At 41.7% G+C, this 23,531-nt stretch overlaps 1 protein-coding gene across 1 annotated transcript in view; it reads left to right on the top strand.

Moving 5' to 3' along the window:
• The first annotated feature begins 2,412 nt into the window (after nucleotides 1-2,412).
• The window catches only part of IPO7 (importin 7), a 66,785-nt gene continuing 45,666 nt past the window's right edge, over nucleotides 2,413-23,531 (top strand). The window contains exon 1 of the mRNA XM_053561352.1: nucleotides 2,413-2,647. Within this exon, the coding sequence (XP_053417327.1) occupies nucleotides 2,564-2,647 (84 nt within the window). The 5' untranslated portion in view covers nucleotides 2,413-2,563. The remainder of the gene's footprint in view (nucleotides 2,648-23,531) is intronic.

Below are 23,531 nucleotides of genomic sequence, written 5' to 3'. Positions count from 1 at the left end.
ATTAACTGTAAAATGAAATTGTATCTACATATACTTTTTTTTCTTGGAAACAGAATCTCACTATGTCAGCCTAGACTGCTATTGTGTCACAGTTCACAGCAATCTCCAACTCTTGGGCTTAAGCAATTCTCTTGCTTCAGCCTCCCAAGTAGCTGGGAGTAGTCACCCGCCACAATGCCTCGCTATTTTTCTGTTGCAGTTGTCATTGCTGCTTAGCTGGCCCATTGCTGGGTTTGAACCCGCCAGCCTTGGTGTTTGTGGCTGGTACTGTAACCACTGTGCTAAGGGCGCTGAGCCATACATATACTCTTAATTTTCTCATATAAGTGTGAATAAACAGTACTAGCTTCGGAGCCATAATATATTCATTAATTAAAAAATACTGTCAAAAGCAAAAAAAAAGCAAGACCCTATCTCAAAAAAAAAAAAATAGCCAAGTGTTGTGGCAGGCGCCTGTAGTACCAGCTACTCAGGAGGCTGAGGCAAGGGGATCACATGAGCTCAGGAGTTTGAGGTTGCTATAAGCCAGGAGTTAGATACCATGGCACTCTAACCTGGGTGACAAAGTGAGACTCGGTTTCAAAAATAAATAAAATTGGATGCTTATAATTAATCATATCTATTAATATAACTTGATCACAGTAATAATAGATATAAAAGGAAATTACTCAAAGTCTCACTATCCTAGAAAATAAATGATTTGCATTTGCCAGCCTTGCTTCCCCAGTCTTTGTCCATGCTCCAAACTGTGTCCCTACATAATCGCTTTCCCATTGCTACAAAGTATATCATATTTATAATTTTTAATGGCTTTGAAGTATTTAATTGATTGGGTTCTTCTAATTTATTTAATCATTTCCATATTGTTAGACATTTCTCTTCTTCTTCTTTTTTTTTTTTTGAGACAGAGACTCAAACTTTGTTGCCCTGAGTACAGTGCCATGGCATCACAGCTCACAGCAACCTCAAATTCTTGGGCTCAAGCAATCCTCTTGCTTCATCCTCCCAGGACTACAGGCTCCTACAACAACGCCAGGCTATTTTTAAGGAGGAAGTCTCGCTCTGGCTCAGGCTGGTCTGGAACCTGTGAGCTCAGGTAATACACTTGTCTTGGACTCTCAGAGTGCTAGGATTACAGTTGTGAGCCACCTGACAGGGCTTGTTTGACATTTCTCCTTTTTTTTTTTTGTGGTTTTTGGCCAGGGCTAGGTTTGAACCCGCCACCTCTGGCATATGGGACCGGCGCCCTACTCCTTGAGCCACAGGTGCCACCCCGACATTTCTCTTGATAGGCAGAGTCATGCAGTGGAGAGGATGAAAAGTTGGAAAATATATCTTAGGTTTGAACTTCTTATAAGTGACCTCGGGCAAGTTATTTAACTTTCTGAAACCATTTCTTTGAATATTTTTAAAAAGCTGAGGTTTGTTTTTGTTTGTTTTCCGTTTTTTTTCTTTGTTACAGACAGACCCAAGGACCCATCTCCCTATGTTAAGCAGGCTCAGGTGCAGTGGCTCTTCATATGTCCCATTATAAGGCACTGCAGGTTCAAACTCCTGGTCTCAATTATCCTCCTGCCTCAGCTTCCATAGTATGTAGGCGTGCACTACCCTGCCTGGCTAAGAAGGTGAGTTTTTTTTTTTTTTTTTTAAGACAGAGTCTCACTATATCGCCCTCTGTAGAGCACTTTCGCATCACAGCTCACAGCAACCTCCAACTGCTGGGCTTAAGTGATTCTCTTGCCTTTGCCTCCCAGGTAGCCTGGACTACAGGCGCCTGCCACAGTGCCTGGCTATTTTTTGTTGTAGCTGTCGTTGTTTTAGCAGGTCTAGGCTGTGTTGGAACCCGCCAACCTCGGTCTATGTGGCTGGCACCGTAATCACTGTGCTTTGGACGCCACACCAGATGGTGAGTTTTAACAGGGATTATGCTTTTCCTCTGCAGATGGAGGTGATTTATGTAAGCTGCTAGCTAAAATTTGGATACTCAATAAAAAGCAATAACTTCAATATCTGGTAATTACAAATAGGTCGTGTGATAAATATCCTTTACACATAAAGCCCACTTAAATAACTGTGCTGTTTCCTTAGGATGAACTCTCATGAATGGGATTACATTTTTATAGCATTTAGAAACACATCTCAAATTGCTTTTCAAAAAGTTTCACAGCTACTAGCAATGAATTGCACCACACATTGCATCATAGTCCCTTTATGTTCTCCGTACACATATTATGTGAAATCTTTGTAATTGACTGTTTTAATTTTCTTTTTGTGAAGTTCGAACATTTTCAGTCGGAGGACAGCTCAGGCAGCCACGTGGACTGCGGGCCGCGTTTGTGGACTACATCTCCCAAGGTGCTCAGCGGCGCGCTGACAGGAAGTGGCCGGAGCATCTCCCGCCTCCACGCCAAGGCGAAGAGGTTCTATCCGGGGCCTTGGCGCTTCTCTTTCCTTTCGCGCCGGTTGCCGCTGCGGAGCACGGCGGGTCCATGTGCGCAGTGAGTGGCCCTATTCCTGGCCCAGTAAGCACTTGAGCTCCTGGTTTGACCGAGTCCGCGCCGCGATGGACCCCAACACCATTATCGAGGCCCTGCGGGGCACCATGGACCCAGCCCTGCGTGAGGCCGCGGAGCGCCAGCTCAATGAAGTAAGGACGCCGGGCTGGCGGTGGTGGCGGGCGGGCAGACAGTCTGTGGCAGGCCGAGCCCCGGGGCCTGGCCCGAGGCGCTGACGGCGTCGCTGGGGGCCCAGCTGGAGGGGTGGAGCGGAGATCTGACGGCGAGTGCCACTCCGGGAAGCCTCAGTGTGGTGCGGCGGTGGTGGTTGCCGCCAGTGCTGCCTTCGCGTCGGATCCTGAGCTGGGCCTCTGGCAGTGGTCGAAGCATGAGGAACCGGCTGAGGCGAGGCAGGCGTGACGGGGTGGACACATGGCCGGCTCGGCTGGCCGGCAGCTCTCTGGCTCTTTACTCGCTCGTTCCTCGCGCCCAGGAGGGGGCGAAACTTACTGGGAGGTTTTTCAGACAGTTCACGACCAGTCTCGCCGGCGCCGGGTCTAGAGGTGCTCCTGGGAATGCAGACTGGTCCATTGAGGGCTGCGCTTGTCAGCCTTGTCACTTAGCTGGGTTAATCAGTGACCTGTCTCTCGGGCACAACTTCTCCTCTCCGAGTGAGCTGTTTTGGGAAAGCTTTTCAGGGGAAAGTCAGCGCCTCTTTGGCAGAGCAAGGGTAGTAAGTAGTACGGGGATACTCGCATTAGTTTCGATCTTTGCTTTTCTACTGTCATAATGCCTCTGTTGGAAGGGTCAGGTGAAGTGCACCTTTCTAGGTATATCAACACCACTGATTTCTTAAGTGACCTTGGGCTAGTTGTTTAACCTCTTAATCCTGAGTTTCCCATTCATAAAATTACGCCATTAAGGTTGCTGTGACAGCCAAGAGAGACAATGTAAGTCTGAGTGCCTTGAAACGTGCCAAGCTCCTTCTCAATTCAGATCATTGTATTCACGAAGGGTTAGTTTCTTTTTACACTGTATTTTTGGGTGACCACCCTTTAAAAAACAGCTTTATTATGCGGATATTTCATTATATTATCTTCGGCATCATTTTTCGTTTATAAATTTTTGCAGTTTTATATATTAATGATGAGTATTTTAAAGCCGCCTTAAAAGGGCTGCAGTTAACTTCTATGCCAGTTAATAACTGTCTTTAGAGTACTACTGAATCTACCAGCTTTGGTGTACATTTTTTAACTTTAAAATAGAAATTCAGTTATTTTATTCTTTTCTTAGCTAGTAGGTAAAGAATTTTAAAACATTATATTTTTATATTACCAGAAATAGCAGGCATATTACTAATAGTACATACTCAGTATATAGTGCTGTACTGAAGATCCTTGCCCTCTTGGAACTTACAGTTCAAGAAGACCACCCTCTGAGTTTAGACAAATTTAAATGTAAAATTATTTAAAAATAAAAAGTTGATTCTATTTTATATGTATGTGGAGACCATTATTATACTAAGACTGATGGTTACAGGGTCAAATTCTTAGACTCAAAGTCACCTTGAGAGGAGCTTACATTTCTTTGGGATATAAAATAGTGAGTTGAAACAAATTCCTACTTTGAGCCCTTGGTAACCATGGAGAGAGTTCTGGATTACTTTTGTTTTGTGATAGACACGGGTTAAGATGAACATTATTTTGCTTATGGAGTAGTAATGCAGTTGTAAGTCTAGAACACCTGAAGGTTTAGTCATGGTGATTTCTATCATGACTTTGCTCTAATAGCACATTATTTCGTAGTTTCAGTTTTTTGTTTTTTGTTTTTTTTGCAGTTTTTGGCCGGGGCTGGGTTTGAACCCGCCACCTCCAGCATACGGGGCCAGTGCCCTACCCCTTTGAGCCACAGGCACCACCCTAGCACATTATTTTGACTAAACATACTTGTATGTAATCATTTAAAAAAAAATTACTGCTTGAAAGAGTTTTTTCCTTTATATGAAAATTGGATAAATGATACTTCCTGAAAATGTGAAATTCATTTATTCTTCAAGCAGGTATTATATGTCTAGTTATATGAACATCTTATAATACAGACCTGGAGTGAGCATTTTTTTTTAGAGAGATAATCTCACTGTATTGCCCTCTGTAGAGTACGTGACGTCACAGCTCACAGCAACTTCCAAATCCTGGGCTTAGGCAATTCTCTTGCCTCAGCCTCCCGAGTAGCTGGGACTACAGGGGCCCGCCAGAATGCCTGGCTATTTTTTTGTTGCAGTTTGGCCAGGGCCGGGTTTGAACCCACCACCCTTGGTATATGGGGCCAGTGCCCTACCCGCTGAGCTACAGGCACCGCCCTGAGTAAGCATTTCACAAGCTAGTTTTTGGAAGAGAAATGATCAAAATAGTATTCAAAGCCTTTTTTACTTAATCATTCAGTTGCTGTTTTGGAATACTATGGGACAGTGAACACTGCTTATCTTTTTTGTCAAAATGTATTATTTGGCCTGTATTTCTGTGATTATTAGCTGTTTACATTTTGTGAATTTCTTTCAGTTATTACACACCTATATTTTTAGTAATTTTTTTTTTTTGTTTTTTTGTAGAGACAGAGTCTCACTTTATGGCCCTCGGTAGAGTGCCATGGCCTCACACAGCTCACAGCAACCTCCAACTCCTGGGCTTAAGCGATTCTCTTGCCTCAGCCTCCCGAGTAGCTGGGACTACAGGCGCCCGCCACAACACCCAGCTATTTTTTTGGTTGCAGTTTTGGCTGGGGCCGGGTTTGAACCCGCCACCCTCGGTATATGGGGCCGGCGCCTTACCGACTGAGCCACAGGCGCCGCCCCTTTAGTAATTTTTTTAAGGTAACTTTTCTATTAGAATATTTATTCTTATCCTTAATCTTTATTTCATTTTAACACACTGTTTTCTCCCTCCTTTCTTCCATTTGTTTTGACTTCCTTGTGGCAGAACTTTCATTGTGAAAACAGATTCCAGATAAGTCTTAAATATAGTAAGGATGAGGAAGTAACATTTTATTTCTGGGAGGCTCTTGCTTTGGAGAAGATAGATAAAGGAATCATTCTGTGATGTTTCCTATTTCACTGAAGCTGTGTTTTGGTTCGTTTAGTTAAAAGAAAAAGATCACTGATATTTGAATGAATCTCTAGGCTAAATGAAGTAATAACTGACTCTGTAAAAACTGTAAATGTTAAAAAAAGTATTAATAATGTAGATAGCTTCAAAGCAAAACAGTGCTACTGCTTCAGAGCCTTTGTTCTTAATTGTTATTAATATATATGCTTGGAACTCAGTAATCTACCTGATTGTTCTCTAACTTCTTTCTATCCCTGTTCTAATTTCTCATTATTAAGGAATTCCTTGAGTGCCATATTCCCTATCTCCCTTCACTTGTTTATTTTTCTCTATAACACTGATGTATCATACATATTTTACCAATTTTCAAACATTATTATTATTATTTATTTATTTATTTATTTTTAGAAAGAGTCTCAAGCTGTCGCCCTTGGTAGAGTGCTGTGGCGTCACGGCTCACAGTAACCTCAAACTCTTGGGATTAAGTGAGTCTCTTGCCTCAGCCTCCCAGGTAGCTGGGACTACAGGTGCCTGCCACAACGCCCAGCTATTTTTTGTTTGTTTGTTTTGGTTGCAGTTGTCATTGTTGCTTTAGCTGGCTCAGGCCAGTTTCTAACCCACAAGCCTAGGTGGCTGACTGGTGCCTGATGCACTGAGCCACGGGCGGCTCCTTTGAACAAGTTATTTTAGAGATGGGAGTCTTGCTGTGTTGCCCCAGCTGGAATATAGTGGCTGTTCACAGGCCTCAAGTGATCCTCCTGCCTCTGTCTCCTGAGTAGCTAGCATTATAGGCTGGGTGTGGTGGCTCCTTATTTTGCTTATTTTTGTTCTCCCCACCATAATTTTAACTTTCATGAGGTCAGGAGTTTTTGTTACTATTATTCTTGATTTACTGATCTTAGAGTTTATTTGCTGACTTCCTACTATTATACTAGGGAATAGTAGAGGCTATAGTTCTGTGACACCACTCCCACCTAAAGGATTTTTTTTTTTACTACATATAGGTAAAATTAAAATTCCATTATGCTATTAAGGATCACAGTGAGGACTGTCTTTCTGGAATGTATTTTGAGGATACATTTCACTTACTACTGTTCCTCACTGACTTACTTGATAGTATGCTGGTATTTTGGTGCCTTTCTTTTTGTTTTTTGGACCACTATTATAACTTTGGCTCCCATTGTTGTTTCTCAATCTTTCTATCGAAACTTTGCCTTGAAGCCTGGAGAAAGCAATTGAAAAGTTCAAATGAGGCCAGGCACGGTATCTCATACCTGTAATCCCAGCACATTGGGAGGCTGAGGTGGGTGGATGAGTCCGAGACCAGCCTGAGCTAAAGTGTGACTCCATCTCTAAAAATAGCTGGGTGTTATGGCGGGCACATTTAGTCCCAGCTACTTGGGTGGCTGAAGCAAGAGAGTTGCTTGAGCCCAGTAGTTTGAGGTTGCTGTGAGCTATGGTGCTAAGGTACTCTATGGAGGGCAACATAGTAAGACTGTCTCAAAAACAAACAAAAAAAAGGTTCAAAAGTTCTTAGAAATGAAATTGAAGGCCCCTTAGCTATTTTATTGTTGTGAACTAGCTGAGTGATCTTGCGAAAGTTATTTAACTTCTAAGCACCAATTTCCTTATGTATATAATGAACATAGTACTGGTATCTTTATCTCATTGTATTATATATGCATTGAGTGAGGTGACACATATAAAAAATTTGGGAGAAGTGTTTGGCCCCTACTAAGTCCTCCATATTATTTTGAGCTACTGCTTATGTGTTAATTGATTAACAAACAAATTGAAGGTGCCAAACAGTTTGTTTCTTACTTCAGTCTACTGTCTTGGTAGTTGTGCATCATAGTGAAAAATGATGCTTTGGGCCAGGCACAGTGGCTCACACCTGTAATCCTAGCACTCTTGGAGGTCAAGGCAGGAGGATCCCTTGAGCTGGTTCTAAACCAGCCTGAGTAAGAGTGAGACACCATCTCTACTAAAAATAGAAAATTAGCCACACACTGTGGTGGGTGGGTACCTGTACTTGGGAGGCTGAGGCGGGAGGATCATTTGAGCCCAGGAGTTTTAGGTTGCTGTGAGCTAAGCTGACGCCATGGCATTGCAGCCCAGGCAACAAACAGAGGGGGACTTTGTCTCCTCCAAAAATAATAATAAATAAAAGTGTTTTTAAAAATGAGGCTTTGGTCTCAGCACCCATAGCACAGTGGTTATGGTGCCAGCCACATATGCCGAGGCTGGTGGGTTCCAACCCAGCCCAGGCCTGCTAAACAACAATGACAACTGCAACAAAAACATTCGGGTGTTGTGGTGGGCACCTGTAGTTCCAGCTACGTGGGAGGCCGAGGCAAGAGAATCTCTTAAGCCCATGACTTTGAGGTTGCTGTGAGCTGTGATGCCATAGCACTCTACCAAGGAGGACATAGTGAGATTCTGTCTCAATAAAAAAAAGAGGCTTTGGATACTGAGATCAGTAAGAAGCATTATCATCGCAGTGAGAGTTGGCACAATTATAGGCACAGTGCCTGGCATGTAATAGGCTCTCAGTAAATATTTGTTGAATGAAGAAAGAAATAAGTAAGAGCATGAGTAATTGAGATGTTAAGAATACTCATCATTGAACCTTTAAAAAGATTTGTTTTAAGGCTGGCTATGTGTCTTTTTAATTAAATGCTATGCTTTTGGGATTAATTGACATGTATATATTTAGAAGTGGCATTTTTAAAAAAGTACTTTGTTTAGGTAATTTAAAATATGTGACATTTTTACTATTTATTCACTCAATAAACAGTTGAGTGTTTATTATGTTCCAGAGAGTATTTGGTCTTGAGGATACAAAGACTGCCCTATCCTACACATGTACACACACATACATGCAGAGACACTTGTTTCTTCATTTGTAATATAGAAATAAAACATCTGAAGTTTTTTGGCAGATTCTGGTAATAGTAATCACTTGGCCTTCTTTCTACTTTAGCTGACAAGTGTTCTTCTATGGAAGCCTTTCTATAGGCAACTCTTTACTCATGCTGCTTACCGTCCTCGGTAGAGTGCTGTGACGTCACAGGACTCACAGCAACCTCCACCTCTTGGGCTTACGCGATTCTCCTGCCTCAGCCTCCTGAGCAGCTGGGACTACAGGCACCCACCACAACGCCCAGCTATTTTTTGGTTGCAGTTTGGCCGGGGCTGCTTTTGAACCCACCACCCTCGGTATATGGGGCCGGCGCCCTACTCACTGAGCCACAGACACTGTTTTCCAGGAAGGTTTTCCCTATATTCCAGCTTATGTTGACCTTTCCCTACTTTAATCTTCTGTGGTACTGTGTTAATGTACAACTAACATCTAATCTTACATTTTATTTTACATATTTTAATTAATTTCTGAAACAGAATCTCACTCTGCTGCTCAGGCTAGAGTGTCATGGTGTCATACTAGCTCACAACAATCTCAAACTCTTGGGTTCAAGTGATCCTCTTGCCTCTGCTTCCTTAGTAGCTGGGACTACAAGTATCCACCACAATGCCAGCTAATTTTTCCTATTTTTGGTAGAGACAGGGTCTCCTCTTGCTCAGGCAATTCTCTAATTCAAGCATTCCTCCTGCCTTGCCTTCCAGAATGCTAGGGTTACAGGCTGGAGCCACCACACCCTGCGACTCATTTTAATTTTACTCGAAGGAGTTGATAGTTAACCTTCTACTACTTAGCTCTAGTGGGAATAAAATCTATTTAACCAATAGATAAAAGTTTTTTTTTTGTTGTTGTTGTTTTTTTTTAACCCCTGGAAGTTAGGGAAGAGTTGACACTCCAAATAATTGTTTTTTGTTATTTAAAACATATTTGAGGAAAAAGTGAGGTCCTATGATACGGAGATACTGTCCTTGATTGAGTGTATCCAACACTGTTCATAAGAGAAAGTCCTGCTCTTGTGAAGCTTACATTTGAAATGAAGTTTTAAATGTAATGCTAAGGAATTTCTTTTGAAATATTTATCCTGAATAATAGTTCCTAGTCTAGTTCATTTAACAGCACATCTGTGCGCTAGGCGTGGAGCTAAGTAGTTAGAAATAGATGCAGAGAAACTAATGATTCTTGCTTTTCTGGAACTATATAGTCACCATATCACTGGCCCTTACAATACATGTAGTCAGTACTATAATAGAACTATGTATAAGTTTTCTGTGAGAAAACTATTAAAATCTGACTTTGGTGAAGGCAGATGTGATCTCAACATCAGTAATCCCTCCTGTTATATGTGTAGCCATAGTGAAATTAGAAGTCTTATCTATTAGCCATTTAAACCTTCAGTTCCAAAGCTGAGTGTGCTATAAAATGGTCACGTAGGTTATCAAAGGACTTATGAAATGTTTTTTTTTTTTTGTAGAGACAGAGTCTCACTGTACCACCCTCGGGTAGAGTGCTGTGGCGTCACACGGCTCACAGCAACCTCTAACTCTTGGACTTACGCGATTCTCTTGCCTCAGCCTCCCGAGTAGCTGGGACTACAGGCGCCTGCCACAATGCCCGGCTATTTTTTGGTTGCAGTTTAGCCAGGGCTGGGTTTGAACCCGCCACCCTCGGCATATGGGGCCGGCGCCCTACTCACTGAGCCACAGGTGCCCCCGGACTTATGAAATGTTTAATTAATTAAAATCTTAGGTCTGGAAGAGTAGAAAATAATGGCATATTTATAGGATAATTTGGCATATCTAGAAATTAAGCACAATATTTGAGGATTTAGTGTGTATTTTTAGAAGACCAGAATACTAGTTTGAGAAGTAATATTCCTTAGCCAGGAATATTGAGAGGTAAATACTATTCTGAATTTGAGAGAGGGAAAGTCGCTGGATACTTTGTTATTCAGTGACATAGCATGTTAAAGATCTGAATATAGTGCTACATTAAGATTTGTAGGAAGGCTGGGTGTGGTAGCCCATGCCTGTAATTCTAGCACTTTAGGAGGCTGTTATGAGAGGATTGGTTGAGACCAGGAGTTCCAGACCAGCCTGAGCAACATAGTGAAACTGTCTTTTCAAAATGTAGAAAATGAGGCCCGGTAGGGTGGCTCATGCCTGTAATCCCAACTCTCTGGGAGGTCAAGGCGGGTGGACTGCTTGAGCTCAGGAGTTCAAGACTAGCCTGCATAAGAGTGAGACTCCATCTCAAAGGCTGAGGCAGGAGGATCACTCGAGTCCAAGAGTTTAAGGTTGCTGTGAGCTACGATGCCATAGCACTCTACCAAGGGCAACAAAGTGAGACTCTCTCTCAAAAGGGTAGGGGGGAAGTTTAGAAAATAAGCTGGGCATAATGGTGCTTTCCTGTAGCTACTAGCATCTCAGGAGGCTGAGTGAGGCAGGAGGATCATTTGACCTCAGGAGTTTGAGGTTGCAGTGAGCTATAATGATGCCATTGTACTCTAGTCTGGGCTACAGAATGAGACCCTGTCTCAAAAAAAAAATTGTAAAGAGGCCGGGCACAGTGGCTCACTCCTGTAATCCTAGTACTCTGGGAAGCCAAATCTGGTGGATAGCCTGAACTCAGCAGTTTGTGACAAGCCTGTGTAAGAATAAGACCCCAGTAGAAAAACTAGATGGGCGTTGTTATGGGCTCCTATAGTCCCAGCTACTCCGGAGGCTGAGAGGCAAGGGGATCGCTTGAGCCCAGGAGTTTAAGGTTGCTGTGAGCTATAGTCACCCGAGTGAGACTGTCTTAAAAATTGTAAGGAAACAATGATTTTCTTTTTCGGATATAGTAGATGAATATATAATTTCATGTGTGAGTGGCACATTAATGAGTCTGATTGAAAGTGAGCTTTTTCTTTTGGTTGTGAAATAATTTATAATAAAGAAGTTTTTTAAAACTCCTTAGTTGGAAAGCCTGTTAAGTATTGAGTATTAGTGTTATTTAATGAAAGCAGGAGAATACATTGAAGAGTCTCAGCCTGGTCCTGATTATCCCACATTGATGACTTAAGCTCATTATGCCTCATAGGTATAGTAGGTAAAGTGGCTGTAGTATTTACCTTTAGTAAAGGGCCCGTGGTGGCTCATGATTGTAATCCTAGCACTCTGGAAGGCCAAGGCCAGTGGATTGCCTGACATCACGAGTTTGAGACCAGCCTGAGCCAGAGTGAGACCTTGTCTCTAAAAAATAGCCAGATGTTGGGCGGGCGCCTGTAGTCCCAGCTAGTAGGGAAGCTGAGGCAAGACTCTATCTCCAAAAAAAAAATAAGAAATTCTTTAGTAAAAAGGAAGGGTTAGAAATTATTTGGCTTTTGAAATTACCTGGGTTATATGTATTCATTTTATGTAAAAAAAAAAAAACAAAACAATGTCCTTAAGTCTCCTCTCTCTTTCTTGTAAATGTTTGGAAGTACATCAGCTAATTGAAGGTCTCTGATCGTATTTCAGTGGAGAGAAAGAATTAAAAGTTATGGTCTTGAGAGTAAGCTTTAGACTCAGCGCGCGTAGCTCAGTGAGTAGGGGTTTGAGCCTGGGCCTGCTGAACAGCAATGACAACCGCAACCAAAAAACAGCCGGTGTTGTGGTGGGCGCCTGTGGTCCCAGCTACTTGGGAAGCTGAAGCAAGAGAATCGCTTAAGCCCAAGACTTTGGAGTTGCTGTGAGCTGTGATGCAAAGGCATTCTACTGAGGGCAACATAGTGAGACTCTGTCTCAAAAAATAATAATAATAAAAATAAAAAGAAAGAGTAAGCTTTAAAAGATACTGACATTAAGGTGATTGCATCAGAAAATGTGGGTGTAGAAGGAAAACTGATTTTAGAGAAAACATGAGTTAAAGTTTAAGTCTGATCTGAGGAGCTAGCTGGTAAACATCAAGAAGAAAAAGTCTAGCACACAATGGAAATGTGGCACTGAAGTTTAGAAGAGAAAGCAGCAATGGAAAAGTGATTTTTTTTTTTTTACTACAGGTGATTAGACAGGAGTATGATAGAAGTTGGGGTGGACTGCAGTGCTACACTTTGAGCTATACCTATTGTGGGAACTTGTAGAAACATCTGAAAAAGGAGATTGGAGATTGTGTGCATAAAAGTAGGAAAGAAGCCAGCAAAAGAGAATTTCAAGTAAGAAGACTGTGGTAACTTCCCTTTTCCTACATAAATTTCATAAATTTTCTACCAGTGAGCATGAATTACTTTTTGTAAACAAGTAAAAAAGCTATTAGAAAAAGAAATAGGTATTGACATTTATTTCTAAATGAGAGAAGTTAAAGCAAACTGAAGACTTTCTGGGGTAGCGGAAGCTTTTAAAGAATTGGTAAACCGGGTGGCGCCTGTGGCTCAGTGAGCAGGGCGCCGGCCCCATATACTGAGGGTGGCGGGTTCAAACCCGGCCCCGGCCAAACTGCAACCAAAATATAGCCGGGCGTTGTGGCGGGCGCCTGTAGTCCCAGCTACTCGGGAGGCTGAGGCAGGAGAATCACCTAGGCCCAGGAGTTGGAGGTTGCTGTGAGCTGTGTGAGGCCACGGCACTCTACCGAGGGCCATAAAGTGAGACTCTGTCTCTACAAAAAAAAAAAAAGAAAAAAAAAAAAAAGAATTGGTAAACCTTGGGGAAAGCAATTTCTGATTACAAGGTTAGTGAGTGGAATATTAATAAGAGTTCAGGTTAAGATTGTAAGTTAAAAGGGTGGCGGTGTTGGGAAATTTGATGTACACATGTGTGCTTTTCTTCTTCTACACTTGTATAGTTAGCGACATTCTGAGGAGGACAGAGGAGGCAGGGGGGAAGCTGCCTGTGGAGTAGAAAAGTGGAGTAGGTTTTTCAGGCCTGTTACTACTGGCTGTGATAATAGTGATTTATAGACTTTGTATTGCTTCAAGACCTCATCTTCTTACAGTATAGATCTGCTCATGTAAAAGCTTTTTAAAAAGTTCACATGTGGGTGGCACCTGGGGCTCAGTGAGTAGGGCACCAGCCCCATATACCGAGGGTGGCGGGTTTGAACCCTGCCCTGGCCAAACTGCAACAAAAAAATAGCTGGGCGTTGTGGTGGGCACCTGTGGTCCCAGCTACTTGGGAGGCTGAGGCAAGAGAATCGCCTAAGCCCAAGAGCTGGAGGTTGCTGTGAGCTGTGATGCCATGGCACTCTACCAAGGGCAACAAAGTGAGACTCTGTCTCTCTCTCTTTTTAATTTTTTTTTATTGTTAAATCATAACTGTGTGCATTAGTGCAATCAAGGGATTAAAAGAAATTTACATGTATTAGCTCTTGGTTATCACATTTGACCTATTTTTTTTTTTTTTTTTTTTTACCTATTCATTTTTGTTTTAACATTCTTTTTCATTCTCCTAGTAATCTCTTTAACATAATCTATTCTGCTTTCCTATTTAATATTTTTCTCCTTATCTCTAGGTTTATGTCCTTTAGGGTCTAACTTGAAATTTTACTATGTAGTACAATTAGAATTAATCTCCCAAAGTCACTTTACGTATTACCTTTTTTTTTTTTTTTTGTAGAGACGGAGTCTCACTTTATGGCCCTCGGTAGAGTGCCGTGGCCTCACACAGCTCACAGCAACCTCCAACTCCTGGGCTTAAGCGATTCTCTTGCCTCAGCCTCCCGAGTAGCTGGGACTACAGGCGCCCACCACAACGCCTGGCTATTTTTGGTTGCAGTTTGGCCGGGGCCGGGCTCGAACCCGCCACCCTTGGTATATGGGGCCGGCGCCCTAATGACTGAGCCACAGGTGCCGCCCACGTATTACCTTTTATCTCCAGTATCTGGCATGTTGTAAGGGGGATGGACTTTAAAGGAGATGGAGAACAGAGTTGAAATTGGTGAGGATTTTGATGAAATGGGGTAGAGGTAACAGATAATGAAGAGATTCAAAATTGTCTAGAAATGTGGCTTATTGTTATGGTTAGGCACTTTTTCTTTTTTAAGACAGAGTCTCACTTTGTTGCCCTTGGTAGGGTGCCATGGCGTCATAGCTCACAGCAACCTCAAAGTCTTGGGCTTGAGCAATACTCTTGCCTCACCCTCCTGAGTAGATGGGGACTACAGGCACCTGCCACAATGCTCAGCTATTTTTAGAGTTGGGGTCTTGCTCTTGCTTAGACTGGTCTCAAACCTGTGATTTCAGGCAATCCATGCACGTCTACCTCCCAGAGTGCTAGGATTATAGGCATGAGTCACTGTGTCTAGCCTGGATAGTCACTTTTTAACTTGAGCATTGAGAGTTTTAACCCTAATTAATGATATATAATGACTCATTGGTTGTTTCAATTCTTCTAGAAGATGGAGCATCCAGAAATTACATTTATACTTTGACACATAAAATAATCTATTGTAGCATCTTCTGAAGCCTAGATTGATGCTTGATAAACTGTTGGTGATACCATGATTATGCCAATTTTAAAGGTTTTAAGGTGTTTTGTTTTTTTTTTTCTGGTTTTTGTGATAAAGATTGATATTCATGATTTTTTTCTTTTCATTTTCTTTTTTTTATTGTTAAATCATAGCTGTGTACATTAGTGCAATCAAGGGGTACAATGTGCTGGTTTCATATACAATCTGAAATATTCTCATCAAATTGTTCAACATAGCCTTCATGGCATTTTCTTAGTTATTGTATGTAGACATTTGTATTCTGCCTTTAGTAAGTTTCGCCTGTACCCATTATAAGATGCACCATAGGTGTGGCCCCACCCATTACCCTCCCTTCACCCTAACCTCCCCACTCCCTTCCCCTTCCTTGGCCCTTTCCTCATAGTCTTGTGCTATAGTTGGGTTATAGCCTTCATGTGATAGCTATAATTTAGCTTCGTAGTAAGGCTGAGTACATCGGATACTTTTTCTTCCATTCCTGGGATACTCTGCTAAGAAGAATATGTTCCAGCTCCATCCATGTAAACATGAAAGAGGTAAAGTCTCCATCTTTCTTTAAGGCTGCATAATATTCCATGGTATACATGTACCACAATTTGCTACTCCATTCGTGGGTCGATGGGCACTTGGACTTCTTCCATGACTTAGCAATTATGAATTGGGCTGCAATAAACATTCTGATACAGATGTCTTTGTTATATTGTGATTTTTGGTCTTCTGGGTATAAACCTAGTAAAGGAATTATAGGATCGAATGGTAGGTCTATTTTTAGGTCTCTAAGTATTCTCCAAACATCCTTCCAGAAGGAACGTATTAGTGTGCATTCACACCAGCAGTGTAGAAGTGTGCCCTTTTCTCCACATCCACGCCAACATCTCTGGTTTTGGGATTTTTGTTATGTGGGCTACTCTTACTGGGGTTAGGTGATATCTCAAAGTAGTTTTGATTTGCATTTCTCTGATGATTAAGGATGATGAGCTTTTTTTCATGTGTTTGTAGATCGTGCTTCTGTCTTCTTTAGAGAAGTTTCTCTTCAAGTACCTTGCCCATCCTGAGATGGGAACAAGTGTTCTTTTTTTTTGCTAATACGTTTGAATTCTCTGTGGATTCTGCTTATTAAACCTTTATCGGAGGTATAACCTGCAAATATCTTCTCCTATTCTGAGGGCTGTCTGCTTGCTTTACTCACTATGTTCTTGGCTGTGCAGAAGCTTTTTAGTTTGATCAGGTCCCAGTAGTGTATTTTTGATACTGCTTCAATTGCCTGGGGAGTCCTCCTCATAAAATATTCACCCAGGCCGATTCCTTCAAGAGTTTTCCCTGCACTTTCTTCAAGTATTTTTATGGTTTCATGTCTTAAGTTTAAATCTTTTATCCAGTGAGAGTCTATCTTAGTTAATGGTGAAAGGTGTGGGTCCAGTTTCAATCTTCTACAGGTTGCCAGCCAGTTCACCCAGCACCATTTTTTTTTTGTGTGTGTGGTTTTTGGCCAGGGCTGGGTTTGAACCCGCCACCTCCGGCATATGGGACCGGCGCCCTACTCCTTGAGCCACAGGCGCCGCCCAGCAGTAAGGAAAGAATTTTTTTTTTTTTTTTTGGTTTTTGGCCAGGGCTAGGTTTGAACCCGCCACCTCCAGCATATGGGACCGGCGCACTACTCCTTGAGCCACAGGCACCGCCAGTCCCAGAACCATTTGTTAAATAGGGAATCTTTTCCTCACTGTGAATGTTTTTAATTGGCTTGTCAAAGATCAAATAACAGTAAGTAGCTGGATTTATCTCTTGGTTCTCTATTCTGACATCTATTTCTCTGTTTTTGTGCCAATACCATGCTGTTTTGATCACTATCGATTTATAGAACAGTCTCAGGTCTGGTAGCGTGATTCCTCCTGCTGTGTTTTTATGGCTGAGTAATGTTTTGGCTATTCGAGGTTTTTTCTGATTCCATATAAAATGAAGTATTATTTTTTCAAGATCTTTAAAATATGACAATGGAGCTTTAATAGGAATTGCATTAAAATTATATATTGCTTTGGGAAGTATAGACATTTTAACATTGTTGATTCTTCCCAGCCATGAGCGTGGTATGTTTTTCCATTTGTTAACATCTTCAGCTATTTTTTTTTTTTTTTTTGTAGAGACAGAGTCTTACTTTACTGCCCTCGGTAGAGTACCGTGGTGTCACACGGCTCACAGCAACCTCCAGCTCTTGGGCTTATGTGATTCTCTTGCCTCAGCCTCCCGAGCAGCTGGGACTACAAGCGCCTGCCACAAAGCCCGGCTATTTTTTTGTTGCAGTTTGGCTGGGGCTGGGTTTGAACCTGCCACCCTTGGTATATGGGGCCGGCGCCTTACCAACTGAGCCACAGATGCCGCCCCTCTTTTCTTAAAGTTTCATAGTTCTCTTTGTAGAGATTGTTCACGTCCTTTGTTAGGTATACTCCCAAATATTTCATCTTCTTTGGCACTACTGTGAAAGGAATAGAGTCCTTGACTGTTTTTTTCAGCTTGGTTATTGTTGGTATATATAAAGGCTACAGATTTATGGGTGTTGATTTTGTAGCCTGAGATATTGCTGTATTCCTTGATCACTTCTAAAAGTTTTGTAGTAGAATCCCTAGTGTTTTCCAGATATACGATCATATCATCTGCAAAGAGTGTAAGTTTGATCTCTTCTTACCCTATGTGGATACCCTTGATCGCCTTTTCTTCTCTAATTGCAATGGCTAAAACTTCCATTACAATGTTAAAGAACAATGGAGACAATGGGCAACCTTGCCTGGTTCCTGATCTAAGTAGAAATGATTTCAATTTAACTCCATTCAATACGATATTGGCTGTGGGTTTGCTGTAGATGGCCTCTATTAGTTTAAGAAATGCCCCTTCTATACCAATTTTCTTTTTTTTTTTTTTTTGTAGAGACAGAGTCTCACTTCATGGCCCTCGGTAGAGTGCCGTGGCCTCACCCAGCTCACAGCAACCTCCAACTCCTGGGCCCTATACCAATTTTCTTAAGTGTTCTGATCTTGAAGGGATGCTGGATATTATCAAAAGCTTTTTCTGAATCAATTGAAAGAATCATATGGTCTTTATTTTTTAGTTTGTTTATGTGCTGAATTACATTTATAGATTTACGTATATTGAACCAGCCTTGAGACCCTGGGATAAATCCCACTTGGTCGTGGTGTATAATTTTTTTGATGTGTTGTTGGATTCTGTTTGTTAGGATCTTATTGAGTATTTTTGCATCAATATTCATTAGTAATATTGGTCTATAATTTTCTTTTCTTGTTGGGTCTTTCCCTGGTTTGGGGCTCAAGGTGATGGTTGCTTCATAGAATGTGTTGGGTACCATTCTTTCTTTTTCTATATATTTGTAAGAGGTTTAGTAATATAGGTACTAGTTCTTCTTTAAAGGTTTGGTAGAATTCTAACGTAAAGCCATCTGGTCCTGGGCTTTTCTTTTTAGGGAGATTTTGTATAGTTGATGCTATTTCAGAACTTGATACAGGCCTGTTCAACATTTCCACTTCATTCTGGCTAAGTCTTGGTAGGTGGCGTACTTCCAGGTATTGGTCGATTTCTTTCAGATTTTTATATTTCTGAGAGTAGAGTTTCTTGTAGTATTTGTTAAGGATTTTTTTAATTTCTGAGGGGTCTGTTGTTATTTCATCATTACTATTTCTGATTGAAATTAGAGAATTTACTCTTTTTTCCTGGTTAGGTTGGCCAAAGGTTTATCTATTTTATTGATCTTTTCAAAAAACTAACTTTTGGATTTATTGATCTGTTGTATAATTATTTTGTTTTCAATTTCATTTAATTCTCTGATTTTGGTTATTTCTTTTCTTCTGCTGGGTTTGGGGTTGGAGTGTTCTTCCTTCTCCAGTTGCTTGAGATGTCCCATTAAGTTATTGACTTCCTCTCTTTCCGTTTTCTTGAGGAAGGCTTGCAGTGCTATAAATTTCCCTCTTAGGACTGCCTTTGCAGTATCCCAAAGGTTCTGGTAATTCGTGTCTTGATTGTTGTTTTGTTCCAAAAATTTGGTGATTTCCTTCTTAATCTCGTCTATAACCCATGTATCCTTCAGCATAAGGTTGTTTAGCTTCCATGTTTTTGTATGGGTATGCAGGTTCCTGTTGTTATTGAGTTCAACTTTTATTCCATGATGGTCTGAGAAGATGCAAGGAATAATTTCTAGTTTTTTAAATTTGCCGAGGTTAATTTGTGGCCTAGGATGTGGTCGATTTTGGAGTATGTTCTGTGGGCTGATGAGAAGAATGTGTATTCAGTTTTGTTGGGATGAAATGTTCTGTAGATGTCTGTTAAGTCCAGATGTTGAATAGTTAAGTTTAAATCTAAAATTTCTTTGCTTAGCTTTTTTTTGGAGGATCTATCCAGCACTGCTAAAGGGGTATTAAAATCTCCAACTACTATGGAACTGGAGGAAATCAAGTTCCTCATGTCTGTTAGAGTTTCTCTTATAAATTGAGGTGCGTTCTGGTTGGGTGCATAAATATTAATAATTGAAATTTCATCATATTGAGTATTACCTTTAACAAATATGAAGTGTCCATCCTTATCCTTCCTTATTTCAGTTGGTTTAAAGCCTATTGTGTCTGTGAATAGGATAGAAATGCCTGCTTTTTTCTGCTTTCCATTTGCCTGGAGAATAGATGACCATCCCTTCCCCTTGAGTCTGTATTTGTCTTTTAATGTAAAATGCGATTCTTGTATGCAGCAGATATCTGGCTTGAGTTTTTGTATACAGTCAGCCAACCTGTGCCTCTTTAGAGGACAATTTAAACCATTCACATTAATTGAGAATATTGATAAGCCTTTCGAGAGACTGGTGGACATTTTTAATTATTTTGCGACTGTGGAAGTTGGAATTTGATCAAAATTTTTTGGATGGGTTTACTTTTGTGGTGGAGGATTACACTGGTCTTTATGGAGGATAGGTCTGAAAATATCCTGGAGAGCTGGTTTAGTTATATGGCAAATTTCTTCAACATGTGAATGTCGTTAAGTATTTAATTTCTCTGTCATAAATGAAACTCAGTTTAGCTGGGTACAGGATCCTGGGTTGAAAGTTATTTTGTTTTAGGAGATTAAAAGTCTGACCATCCTCTTCTGGCTTGAAAGGTTTCAGCAGAGAGATCTGCAGTTATTCTAATAGTCTTGCCCTTGTAGGTGATGGTTTTCTTTCGTCTGGCTGCTTTCAGTATTTTCTCCTTCATATTAACTTTAGTGAGATTGATTATGATGTGTCTGGGGGATGTCTTATTTGGGTTGAGTCGTGCTGGAGTTCTGAAACTGTCTGCTATCTGAATTTCAGAATCTCTTGGCACGTCTGAAAAGTTCTTTTTCATAATCTCATGGAGAAGAGACTCTGTGCCTTGTGAAGCCACTTTGTTGCTTTCGGGGATCCCTATAAGATGAATATAGATTTTCTTCGAATTATCCCAGAGCTCTCTGAGAGAGCGATCTGTTTTTGCCCTTCATTTCTCTTCTTCTTTGAGAGTTTGGGAGTGTTCGAAAGCTTTGTCTTCAATGTCAGAAATCCTTTCTTCTGCTTGGTCCATCCTGTTACTGAGGGATTCTACTGTGTTTATCAGATCTTTGAGGGCTTCAACTTCTTGTCTCAATGTGTCAAAATCTTTGGTCATTTGGTCTTTGAATTCATTGAATTCTTGATACATCTTTTGGGTTACTGCTTGGAATTCTAATTCGATCTTATTTGCTATCCATATTCTGAATTCGATTTCTGACATCTCAGCTATTTGTGCATGGGATCTTGTGGTGTATCTGCCCCATTGATCTTTGGGGGAGTTGATCTACTCTGATTATTCATATTGCCGGAGTTTTCCTGTTGATTTCGCCTCATGATTGTTTTTCACCATTGCCTCTGGCCGTCCTCAGAGTTGGGGAGGTGTCTCTCCAAGATTAGACCCCAGCGGTATCACTCTATTGTTGGTGGATCTTTGTAGGGAGTGACCCTGTGTAGTTCCTCTGAGGCTGTCCCTGCCAGGGAGTTTTGGTTGTAGAAGCAGCTTCAGAGTGTGACACAGCCAGATCCAGCAACAGGGCAGGAGGTGGTGCGCTCGGTTCTGGGAGTGCCTGGCGCCCCAGTGACTTTGGCACAGAGAGCCCAAGGCTCCAGCAGTCTCTGGCCAGGAGAAGGGCTCTGCGCAGAGGCAGGGAGGCTCCAGAGTGTACGCTGCTACCAGAGTCCTTGGCCAGACGAGCTGGCCGGTGTGGAGGCAGGGAGGGTTCAGGAGGGAGGACGCAGTGTTGCGTGGCTCCTGCAGTTCCTGGTCATGGCATGCGGAGGCCTGACGGTCGTGGGTTGGGGGTCATGGTGCAGGTTTTGTGAAGGTCCAGGCAGCGCCAAGCCCAGGAGTTTGAGGTTGGTATGAGCTGTGACGCCACGGCACTCTACCCAGGGCAACAGCCCGAGACTCCAGTGTGCCAAAACCCATCTCACTCTGCCCCTGAGGGTTAAGGCTGTAAGGCAGCTCAGTCCCCACCTTGAGGCTGCTCAGTCACTAGGTTACTAGCTCCCACCCGATCTTTGCTCTGTGACCCTGAGGGCGGAGCTTGCTGGGGCAGTTCTCTCACAATGGTTCCCTGCTGCCCACAGCTGAACGCTAGCTCCATCCGGCTCAGCAGCTCAGTCTGGGGCCCTAGACAATGCCCAGAGATCTCTGCACTCCTGCTTAAGCTCTCCCCAAGGCAGTTCAGCTGAGTGCCAAGTCCAAAAACACTGAAACAGTTCACAGGTAAGGCCTTTCCGGTTTGCAGTCTCACTGCTGCTTGTACTTATGGCTGATGGCGGGATTAGGTCGATCGAACACATGCAACCACTTGCCAGTTTTCCACTGTTTTTTGTCCTCCTCTTGGGGTCCAAAAGTCCTTTGCTGATTCCCTGTATCCTCAAAGGGATGTTTATAGGCAGATCCCACCAGCCAGAGATGCCTGGAGTCTTATCTCCCCAGACTCCAATGATTTTTTTTTTTTTTGCATAGAGACAGTCTCACTTTATTGTCCTCTGTAGAGAGCTGTGGCATCACACAGCTCACAGCAATCTTAGGTGATTCTCTCGCCTTAGCCTCCTGAGTAGCCGGGACTACAGGCACCGACCACAACTCCCGGCTATTTTTTTTTGTTGCAGTTTGGCTGGGGCCCGGTTTAAACCCACCACCCTTGGTATATGGGACCAGCGCCCTACCCACTGAGCCACAGGCGCCACCCGATATTAATGATTTTTTAAATTTACTTTTAAAATGACCACAAAACATGAAGAAAGCTCTTTTTAATATGCCATAGTTTGCTATATCCAGGAATGTTAGAAAGTTATTAGACATCAACCAATGCTTAAAAGAATAGTTTTTCCTACTTTGAAGAGTTAATGTATGTCTTTTATTTGATCTGTGTTTTATAATTGTACAGATCTGAGGCTTTTTTCTCTCCCATCTTAAACTTTATTGAAATATAATTTATATAAGATAAAATTCACCTGTTTTAAGTGGTAATGGTTTTCAGTAGATTTATCTAGTTGTACATCCATCACCACAGTAGGGATGGTTACATCCCTTATAACCAGTTTGTAGTTTATCCTCCTTTCAGCCTCCTTCCTCCGTTTTCTTAAGATTCTGGTAAATAATATTTAATATTGCTCTAGATTTGTTAAATTTGGGTGAATATAAGGCTTCCTATTTCAGGGATTTCGAATAGGTGGAGATATGTGTGGAGTAGCTAGGTAGATGTCCCAGGTTTTAGTTTGCTTGTGGTTTCCCTCCTGACTGAAATATCCTTTCTTTCTAACTCTTAATCTAGCTCATTGTCTGAAAGTTAGGCTTTTTTCATCATTTGTACTTCTAAAATTTATAATTGTATGGGTTTGAAGGTAGTAAATGAAGTTAAATGTTTATTTTCATAGTTCAATTTCATTGATTTTTTTAAGAATAACTGTTGAATTCCCTCATTTAACATTTGCAATTCAATGCTTTTTAGTATATCTACAGATTTATAGAACCATCACTCCAATCTTGAGGATATTTTCAGAATCCCAAAAAGAAAATTCATACCCTTTAGCAGTCGCTCTCTATTCTGGCCCCTCCACCCCAGCCTTAGGCAGCCATCCATCAGTTTGCTTTCTGTTATATGAATTTGCCTATTCCCAGCCTTTCATGTAATTGAAATAATATGTAGTCTTTTGTGACTGGCTTATTTCATATAGGATGTTTTCAAGGTTCATGCATGTACTTCATTCTTTTTTTTTGAGACAGAGTCTCACTATGTGGCCCTCAGTAGAGTGTCATGGCATCACAGCTCACAGCAATCTCAAACTCTTTGGCTTAAGCGATTCTCTTGCCTCAGCCTCCCAAGTAGCTGGGACTAAGGCGCCTGCCACAACACTGGGCTATTTTTATTTTTTGGTTGTAGTTGTCAATGTTGTTTGGCAGGCCTGGGCAGGATTTGAACCCACCAGCTCAGGTGTATGTGGCTGGTGCCCTAGCCGCTGAGCTACAGGTGGCGAGCTAGTACTTCATTCTTTTTATTGCTGAATAGTAT

Source organism: Nycticebus coucang, chromosome 14 (genome assembly GCF_027406575.1).
Source record: "Nycticebus coucang isolate mNycCou1 chromosome 14, mNycCou1.pri, whole genome shotgun sequence".
Classification (NCBI taxonomy): Eukaryota; Metazoa; Chordata; class Mammalia; order Primates; family Lorisidae; genus Nycticebus; species Nycticebus coucang.
This window is presented reverse-complemented; position numbering and strand designations above follow the sequence as displayed.